This window comes from Hypomesus nipponensis, chromosome 13 (assembly GCF_054491055.1).
Source record: "Hypomesus nipponensis isolate SF chromosome 13, ASM5449105v1, whole genome shotgun sequence".
In the NCBI taxonomy this organism is placed as follows: domain Eukaryota; kingdom Metazoa; phylum Chordata; class Actinopteri; order Osmeriformes; family Osmeridae; genus Hypomesus; species Hypomesus nipponensis.
Window position 1 is genome coordinate 3,528,189 of NC_140373.1, and position 10,304 is coordinate 3,538,492.

General features: G+C 45.6%; 1 protein-coding gene across 1 annotated transcript; it reads left to right on the forward strand.

Moving 5' to 3' along the window:
* Positions 1-3,137: 3,137 nt before the first annotated feature.
* Positions 3,138-10,058, forward strand: lrrc4bb (leucine rich repeat containing 4Bb). Its single transcript, XM_084670928.1, has 3 exons — positions 3,138-3,358; positions 7,241-7,821; positions 7,948-10,058. Exons 2-3 carry the CDS (start codon positions 7,579-7,581, stop codon positions 9,934-9,936), a joined length of 2,232 nt encoding a protein of 743 aa, XP_084527054.1. The 5' UTR covers positions 3,138-3,358; positions 7,241-7,578; the 3' UTR covers positions 9,937-10,058.
* Positions 10,059-10,304: the final 246 nt, after the last annotated feature.

Here is a 10,304-nt window from a genome sequence, read left to right on the forward strand (position 1 = left end):
CCTATACACCATAGTCTTCCATAGACACACACACACACACACTGTGTACAAACTAAAAGCGATTTCTCACAGACGGGAAATGATGTCAGGTCTTGTCTCCAAGGAGATGGAGGCAGTTGCTAAGATACTGTGACACTAGGATCTCTCCTCTGGCTCTCTTTCTCTCTCTCTCTTACACACACAGACACACACGCCCACTGGGTTGTCACCATGAATAGCTCTAAATTCTCCCAGTATCTCACTCAATCTCTATCACAGATGACATTGAACACTATTCTCTTTTCAGTCACATATCTAAAAACAGAAGATAATCCTTTAGTCATTTGCCAAAATGTTATTTTTCCAAGCTGATGCTAGCAAACAGACAGAAAAGTCTGATCAGTGCAAATGCATATTAACACACTATTATTTACTTTGAATAATTTAAAAGAATCGCCACACCACTGTGACAGTTGCCCTCAGCTACGTCTGACGAGACAGGGAAAGACAGAAATACAACATCACATCAAAATAAAGGGTCATAGAAAGAGATGGATAAGTGTCAACATCCTGTTATGTGCTTTCCCTAGCGTGAGCTGTCCCCTCTTTAGTGCTATCTGCATGCTACATGTGTCTTGGGATGGCATATCACTGCCAAAGCCCCGCTCCTCCTCCTCCCTCATCCCCTGTGGATCCTAACAGAGCATTAAGAGTTTATGGGTTGGGGTGAGTGTATCTGAGATGGCCGCACACCCCGTCTCTCTATAGCCGGATTACAGCCCTCCACTGTATTCCTGTCCAAGAGACTCCACATACTGATGACACAAGCAATACAGCAATGAGTGTTTGTTCATTCGCCCCACACACACGCGCGCATGGCCGCAAATGCACGCACGCACACAAACACACACTCACGCACACACACTCCGAGGCGCAAACCCACACACAAGCACGTTCATTCAAACACACACACAAACACGCATAAGACACACACGTGTAAATCTGGAATTCCAAAATGCGTACGAACCCCCACAAAACGCGCACTCACACATGGAATCAGACATGTAGACAAACACACACACACACACACTGACGCTCGCACACACGCACGCACACACGGTGACACAAATGCAATGACAGTGAGGACAGAGTGTGGAAAGAGGGGCAGAGAGAGGGAAGGCTGGGGGTGGGGTTGGCTCGGGCGACGTGGAATCATCTGAAATGGCGCGGAGGTTGGAAGAGGAAAAGACACGCGGAGAAAGAAGAGAGTGAGAAGCAATTGACAGGGAGGAAGGAAGGAAGGAAGACAGGGCTCTGAGTACGATTTCATTGGTGGCGCAGGGGAACGAAGAGAGCAGGGGCAGAGGGAGACGGCGGGAAAGAAGGACTATCCTCTGCACCACTCTGTGACTGGAAATTTAATAGAGAGAGGGGGAGAGGTAGAAGGGGCGGGAGAGAGACAGAGGCGGAGAGGGGGAGGGAGAGAGGAAGAGAGAGGCAAAAGGCACAGAGACCTCATTGCTGTGCGGCTCTCAACAGAGCTGGGTGGTTGTGAACAATGCTCACTACGGCATTCACTGAGAGGGAGGGGAGGAGTTGGAGAGTGAGGGAGAGGGGTAAACGGAGGAAGGGGAGAGAAAGAGAGAGAGAGTGAGAGAGAGGGAGAGAGAGTGGAAGAGAGAAAGACAGAGAGAGACAGAGAGAGAGAGTGAGAGACACAAAGAGAGAGAGAGAGAGAGAGAGAGAGAGAGAGAGAGAGAGAGAGAGAGAGAGAGAGAGAGAGTAAAGGATGTGAGGGGTCCTTCTGGTTAATGTCTCCAGTCTAACTCCATACGAGGCAAGGGGGGAAGGGGATTCACACATGAAACCAAAAATAGAAAAAAGATGCATCTTGTTAAAGTACTGAATAAAGTGATAAAAAGGCTAGGTGGAGATGTTTGCTGAGACAAGCTGTCACTGTGTTGCAATCCAAAACTACCACGTGGATACGATGCATGGTCATCGAAGGAACAAGGTAATTCATTGTTATAAAGGTCACTGATGTGAGGAGAATTAAAAACACACGGCAGGAGTCAATATTGGGAAAATTGTAAATGAGTTTGCCTTTAGACTATCTTGTTAAGGCAGACAGGCTGAATTCACAATGAGCTGTACAGGGGGGCATGCATACAACACACATGGCCCACTCGTGTTTTGAGGCACTAGCTCTATCTGTTCTGTAGGGTATACAGGTTAGATTCATGTAGCATATCAGCTTTTAAAATGAAGCTAAACGCAGACGAGGAGATCATTGGTGTTTAGCAGTATTCTTGAATGTTAGAAACCTGGCTATTTCAAAAGTCTTCGGCTTTGGAGGAAACCTTAATAATGCCAGTGTGCTGTGTTCATTAATTCCACCATCACAAAGTGCTAATTGTCTGGTGTGTTATTGTATTTGTTCAACCACGGTCCTGCAAATGATTATGCCCTAAGGGAATGATGTTCCCTGAGGGATTGTGGTGAAGGAGGATGTGAAAGAAAATATCACATCTTGAGTTTGTTTCCAACTCTATGCAGATAAACGTGATCCCCTCTTCTGAATGCACTGATTCCAGTTATCCAGGCGGTCAGTGATCAATGCAACTGCTCAGTGCTACTGCTGAGTCACATCAGCAAGAACCTCTCTGCTCTGTGGTCACTGTGGCCCTATGTGTCAAGGTTTTCCTCCATTGCATTGGGTTTTCAGAGTTGACTGTGTATGTAGGCCTACTCTCAGATCCACATTTAACGAGACTGTCACACAAATACAGCCTGAGCCTCGACGTCACGAATGCATTATTGATATATGTGGTCAGAAATCGCCTACATGGGAAATGTCTTGGTCATGGCCATCTATGAACGTCTGGCCCGTGGTCGCTTCTACGAGCTTTACGTCCAATCCGTGGCATTCAGCTACAGTCCTACGGAATGTGCGTAAACTGCCGCTTATGCTGGATCGCAAAATACTCTGCCCAACGGGCGCCTTCGCGTTTGCTGCCTGCGCGCGTCTCCAAGGATGAGAAGATGCTTGGATGCATTTCGTTCCCGACCTCGTTTTTAAATCAACTAATAGATGTATATATTCAATAACACTTGTGTCTCTTTGCTCCATTTTCTTTTTTGTGGATTCCCGTTTTAATTAATTAACCTGCTATTATTCGCGTATGTTGCCCCCTCGTTGCGTTTCCTCTGCGGAAGACGAGAACAAGAGCCGAGCTCATTGCCGTGGCGTGGAAGCGAGCGAATCAATTTAGGGAAGAGAAAAGGAGAGATAGAAGGAGAGAGGTTGGGAACGACGAGAAGGGAGAGAAGGAAAGGAGAGAAAACGTCGACCAAACGCCGCAGCAACTAAAACATAAAGGTATGCCTTTTAGATTTTACACAGGTAGAAAATCTCTGAAATGGCCGTCGTTGTCAATACAGTCTTTATCTTTTTTTGGACCGTGAAACGATGGCAGACTACAGCTGATAAGACCGCTGTATTAACTTAAAGGGCATTAGTAAATTGTACATTGAAAAAACTGCAGTTTATTAGATGCTGCAATACAAGATAATGTTGAATGACATTTACATGATTGTTTTCCCCAAAAGGTGTTGTAAAATCGCGACCCTCTTATTAATGTCGTACATTTCTGAAGGATAATGTTTGTGCCCTCTGCTACGACATTTATTCATTTTTATGTCAGTTAAACTGTCATTATTCCATATTCCAGTCAGTCGATGCAAGCCATTTTGTAATGCAGCATGTGCAGAATTAGGCCTTTTCTAAGAATTTCAATTGCGTTCCGTAGTAGACCTGTACCAGTAGTGAGCAGGGCTGCATTGATTCAAGATTATGTTATCATAGTGTTGAAAATGCTACTGAAAAAAGGCAATACATTGTTTGACACTTGGTTAGGAAAATCTTATTTAATTATGTATTTCCAAGTTTCAAAGCCATACAGACACTATTTAAATCTTGGCAATAAATCAAAGCAAACGACATTTTGGCATGAAACCTAATTTTCTCTAACACACTGATTTTCAATGTTCATGTGAATATATGGCGCCTCCTCCTACCCGGATTCCCACGTTCAACAACTCTGAATCCATTTAGTGTTGTCATAGTTACAGTAGATGATGTTAGCCCTGCTGCACCTGTGTCGCTTTGTGCCCATCTTCGACCAGCTGTAAATATCAGGTTTAATTGAGCCTTGTGTACGAGATTTCCACATCGTATAGCCCTCGGATCCAGTGTATTACACAAAAGCCAGAATTTAGCTCAGCAGAAAACGATGATATCTAAACTCAGGAGAATAAGCAGTGATAGAATAACGTGATTACAATGATGTGATTGGTTTGTAGCAAATTGGTCAGCTTGCAGCTAATTTGTCTTTTCACGACTGAGCGCTTTCCCACAGCACTGATTGAGCAGATCGATATCTACATGGGTGCAACCAGTTCTTGACACGGGAAATGAATAGGTTCAGAGGTAAAGGAGGCTGCATGACTGAGAAGGTTAAAACACACCACCACTATGAAGCATTTAGGTTTAGATGGATGACTGACATGATAATAAATGGCCACCAGTGATGGCCATCAGATCGCTTCCTGTGAACGAAGATGTAGTTTTAGTTTGTCAAGGTGTGAAATGGTGCATTGTTAATATTTTTTTTATTATTTATTTTTGGTTGCTGTTGCTATTGACGCTTTCACGAATCACGAATGCAGTATTGGACTCCTTTAACAGGTCTTTTTGGGAACCTTTCTCGTTCAGAGTATAGTTTTTTCAAGATATCTGTACAATAGAATGCAGTTTCATCATTACAGATCCAAATTGTTTGGTTGTTTTATGCTTTTATAGGAAAACTTGTAATAATTTCCAGTCCATGTCGTGCAAGGCTGGGGTTCATAATAAAATGGTTTTATGAAGGTTCACAGAACAAAAAGGAAGACATTTGTTATTGTAGGCAATAGAATCTACGCAATAGATTGAAATCTAAGCTAGGTGTATAAGAAGGTTTCCACAATAACTAGTGTCCTTACAACTGTTTGATGCATTAAGAGTACGCAATTCTGCGCTTCAAATGTCTGTTTGGGAATCTGATTTGGTTTACTAACAAGCAAGGGCACACATGAATCTATGAATGTCGGTTTTAAAGAGTTGATCTCATTACTTCCCTGTCAATGACTACAGGTTTAAATGGGATTTAGATGTGTTGCTAAAATCACATTTAGGCATTGTTATATGTTTCGTTGTATCTAAAGCTGTACAAGTTTTCAAGTCACAAGTTGGAATTGTGAAAAATAATCAATGTGACCTTTGCAAGTCCAATTACACACCTCAGATTAAGTTCAGGGGACGGAGTAGCCACCCCTCAAACTCTGGCCTGAGAGACGGACTCCTAAATGAGGGAGGTCCACAAAATGTGTGAGAAACACGAACAGTAGCCTTCACACCTGTGAAGCCTCTGAACTGGTCCGCTGATTTGCGAGCGGACCATTTGCGATGTTGTGGAGGTCATGATGTCTCTTGATCTGAAAACTGGTGTTGTTCATCTTGTTTTATCACCCAGAGATCATGAAACATGAAATACTGGTTGTCTGGATTTCTCTCTCATGTCATTAACAATGTGGTGGCTGGTTCAATAGAGATGTGTTTGTTAGTGTATGTGTATGGGGGTGGGGGGTGGGGGGCGGGCAGAATGTGGGTGGGTGTTTTTAAGTGTGGTTGTGTGATGTGGGGTGGAGAAAATCACCCCAAGTCTATATTTAGCCTACCATACGCCTTGTCTGACATATTTAGCATTAAACTGCCTCCATTGTCGCTACCTCTGTTAACGAAGGATATCTCTACAAAGCTGCCAAGTATGTGCGTTTACATGTGTCAATCTGCACTTTACACAGCTTACAGCTTCAACTTGTGTGTCAGCTGACAGTATTAAACTGACGGCAAGGGAACTGATCAGTTTGAAATGATGGATGTTCATTTACTGGCTAACTGCACATCAGTATTGTAGGGTAGGACACTGGACAGTGAAACACAAGATGGTGAGTGAGCCGGTTGCCACAGCAACCGAGTTTCTAGGAGCGCATGCATCCAAGTGGTTGCATAGGACAGGGAAGGTTCTGTGGGCTAGCTAAAAGCCTGGGGGAAGCCCACCATCTTCATCCGAGAGTTAAACCACTGAAGAAGTCTGAAATTACAGGGCGGTTTCATTTTATGTCTGCTGTGTGCATAAAACGGCAGCCTCAGTCCCGAATTACATAATCTACTTAAGTGACTCTGACTAAGGGGTTCTATCTATGTCTTGAGAAGATAGGACAGGGCAGTATGCTCTTGTGTTTGAGCCTATTCTGGCATTACCGTCATTCAAGCGCTTGTAGTGATGGCTTGGTAGCATGCAGAAGATGATTCTGAAAATATTTTCAGCCTACGTAGTTTGTGAGAGAAAGCCTGGACTGCAAATTAGCGTGAAAAATACACTTGAATTTTTCGGATGGACTAGCATAAACCCCAATGATATCTCTGGAAGGACGGCGTGGATATATCTTGTTCCTGAGTTTCTTCCTCTTCTTCAGACTGTGTTAAATATGACCCCGATCCACTGACAGTATTGGCCTATGTTGTTATCTGTAGTGTGGGTCAAGATCGATCGAGTCAGGTGTAGGCTTGGACATTTTAGACATTTCTGTATCAAAAATTTTTATTTTACCAATTCATGTTGTGTGGCATGTGTGTGATAAAAAAAAAAAAAACATGTGCTTATTTCTTGCTAAGGAATAGGCAGATTGTTCATTTGCACTGTAATTCATGTACAGTATTGATTAGCCAGTTCAATGACTAAGAATTTCTCTCAACCTGATGTGTCTCTGTACTTTTGAACTTTAGAAAATGTTTGAATATTTGAAACCATTTGAGATCATACAGCCAGACTTTTATATAAACCAATAAATAAAATGTCAACTGACTCATCAGTTAGGCCACAGGCTATGGTCTAAACCCTGCCATGCATTTAATGCAATCTTGTGTCACTACATGACATGATAAAGAAATGTTACAGCACGGTTTTAATTCTTAGTCACATTCTTTGTGTAAATGCTACAGAATTCAGCTTTATGCACATTACTAATACTGGTAATATGCACTTGACTGACCACGCATTGTCTCTCTTTCTCTCTCTCTCTCTCTCTCTCTCTCTCTCTCTCTCTCTCTCTCTCTCTCTATCTCTGTCTCTCTCTCCCTTTGTCTTTTTCTTCCCAGAAGTGAAGATCAAACATCACTGAGACATGCCATTCAAGAAACTTTCATTTTTTATTCAAATCATTGTCATGGGAACTAAGTGTACATATTTCTAAAAAAAGAAATACATGCAAAAATTCAAACAGACACAAGAAAACTAGAATGGGGAAACATTAATGATAGATCAAGATAACATTTAATTTGCCATCAATCTCTCAGTTTAGTAAAAGAGTCATTTAAAACTGTTTCCTGGTATGGAGGGGTGAAAATGAACACAAAGACAACAAATTAAATATCTTCTACTGGAAGTGACTTGATCAATATCATAGAAATAGGGGGTGGGTCATGACCCAGTTGCCATGCGTGTTGTCATGGTGACCAGCCCCTCTTCCCCCTCCCCCCTCCTCTGGTTGGTCCAGTTTTTGTTGTGGTTCCACCACCATGGACCCCAGCTGACAGAGGCAGCGCCCCCATGCCCTAGCCCCTGTACCTGCTCCAATCAGGCCAGCCGTGTCATTTGTACAAGAAAGAGTTTAGATGGGGTACCAGAAAGCATTTCTGAGAACACGAGATACCTCAACCTACAAGAGAACACAATTCAGGTAAATAATATGGGCATTATTCAGCATATTTGTTTAAAGTCTAAACTATTGACACAAACAAAATCACATAAATAAATCTCACTGTGTGACTACAGTTTGCTTTCATGTATGTGTGTTCATCACCAGGTGATAAAGTCTGAAACCTTTAAGCACCTGAGGCATTTGGAAATCCTGCAGCTCTCCAAGAACCATATCCGACAGATAGAGGTGGGGGCATTCAATGGCCTCCCCAACCTCAACACCCTGGAGCTCTTTGACAACCGTCTCACAGTGGTGCCATCCCAGGCCTTCGAGTATCTCAGCAAGCTGAGGGAGCTATGGCTACGGAACAACCCCATCGAGACCCTGCCGGCATTCGCCTTTAACCGCGTTCCTTCGTTGCGCCGCCTGGATCTCGGCGAGCTGCGCAAGCTGGACTACATCTCCGAGGCCGCCTTCGAGGGATTGGTCAACTTGCGTTTCCTGAACCTGGGCATGTGCGGGCTGAAGGACATCCCTAACCTCACCCCGTTGGTTCGACTGGAGGAGCTGGAACTGTCCGGCAACCAGCTTGGAATCGTCCGACCCGGCTCCTTCCAGGGTCTTGTGTCCCTCCGCAAGCTGTGGCTCATGCACTCCAGGGTGACGGTCATCGAGCGCAACGCCTTCGACGACCTCAAGAATCTGGAGGAGCTCAACTTGTCCCACAACTCCCTGCACAGCCTGCCACACGACCTCTTCACCCCCCTGCACGTGTTGGAGAGGGTCCACCTCAACCACAACCCCTGGGTGTGCAACTGCGACGTGCTGTGGCTCAGCTGGTGGCTGAAGGAGACGGTGCCCAGCAACACCACCTGCTGCGCCCGCTGCCACGCCCCTCCGGGCCTGAAGGGGCGCTACATCGGCGAGCTGGACCAGAGCCACTTCACCTGCTACGCCCCTGTCATCGTGGAGCCGCCCACCGACCTCAACGTCACCGAAGGCATGGCGGCCGAGCTGAAGTGTCGCACCGGTACCTCGATGACCTCCGTCAATTGGCTCACCCCAAACGGTACCCTCATGACACACGGATCATACCGAGTCCGCATCTCGGTTCTGCACGACGGCACCCTGAACTTCACCAACGTGACCGTCCAGGACACCGGCCAATACACCTGCATGGTGACCAACTCCGCCGGCAACACCACGGCAACCGCCGTCCTCAACGTGTCCGCCACTGATCCCAGCAACAGCTACAGCTACTTCACTACCGTCACCGTGGAAACCGTGGAAACGGTACAAGAGGAGAATTCAGCCAGACAGTACATCAACGAGACTTTCATCGAATTTCCAGGTCCTACAATGCCAGGAGGGGTACTGGGCGAGGGTAGGTCTGGTGTCACCATATCGCCCTCGCTCTCCTCACTCTCCTCCTTCTCTCCGCGAGCCACTAGAGGCACCGAAAAAGCAGTGACTGTGTCCATTATGAACCTTCCAAACATACCTGGCCTGGATGACGTCATGAAGACCACCAAGATCATCATCGGCTGCTTTGTGGCCATCACGTTCATGGCAGCGGTGATGCTGGTGGTCTTCTACAAGCTGAGGAAGCAGCATCAGCTGCACAAACACCACGGCCCCGCCCGAGCCATCGAGATCATCAATGTGGAGGATGAGATTGGAGCCGGGGCAGGAAGTGGAATCTCAGGGGGTTCTACTATGAACTCCGGCTGCGGGGGAGAAGGAACTTTGAGGATCCATCACCCGGAGATAGTCAACCTTCCAAACATCGGTCGATCGGATCATCTCAACCACTACTATAAAGCCCATCATTTCAACAACAACGTTATGGGTCTGAGTATTGGATCTGGTGAAGGAGCTGGATCGGGGGGTATCCTTAACAATAAGAACCCATCTCAAATCAACCAGCAAGGTCAAGACATCCCCATCTCTTGTACTCAAGTGCCCATCTCCACTTCTGGCAATGGCATCAACCTCAGTTCTGTGTCTCCACCGCTGCCGATGTCCCTCCCGATGCCCACTATGGGAATACATGGATCTCTCAAGGGTTTCATGGGCCAGAACCCCAATCCACAAATGGAGCCTCTGCTTTTCAAAGGAAACTCAAAGGAAAACGTTCAAGAGACTCAAATCTAAGAACGAGAGGGAGAAGAGAGAGGATAGTGAGAGAGAGAGGAAAGAGAGAGAGGGAAAGAGAGTGAGAGAGAGAGAGAGAGAGAGAGAGAGAGAGAGAGAGAGAGAGAGAGAGAGGGAAAGACAGAGAGGGGATTGATGGCTGGTTTATGCCCTCAACGATTAGACACTAGAGTGCATTGACTCCAGGAGAGAGGATAGACTGACACTGCAATACACAAACACATAGACTGGTCTGCGACTGAGCACTGAGCCAAGGATTACCACAATGGGCCACTTGTGTTTGTAGTAACGATCAAGGCAATGGAGTTAAAAGAATGGACGTCGCTACAATGTAAATCTGTGCCAAAGCAAATGTTTCTTGCGGTTTC

What these genes read in the sequence shown, in the direction of transcription:
- lrrc4bb (XM_084670928.1), top strand. Translation starts at nt 7,579, where the DNA reads ATGCGTGTTGTCATGGTGACCAGCCCCTCTTCCCCCTCCCCCCTCCTC. An exon ending in TACAAGAGAACACAATTCAG is followed by an intron (nt 7,822 to 7,947) that starts GTAAATAATATG and finishes GTTCATCACCAG; the next exon opens with GTGATAAAGTCTGAAACCTT.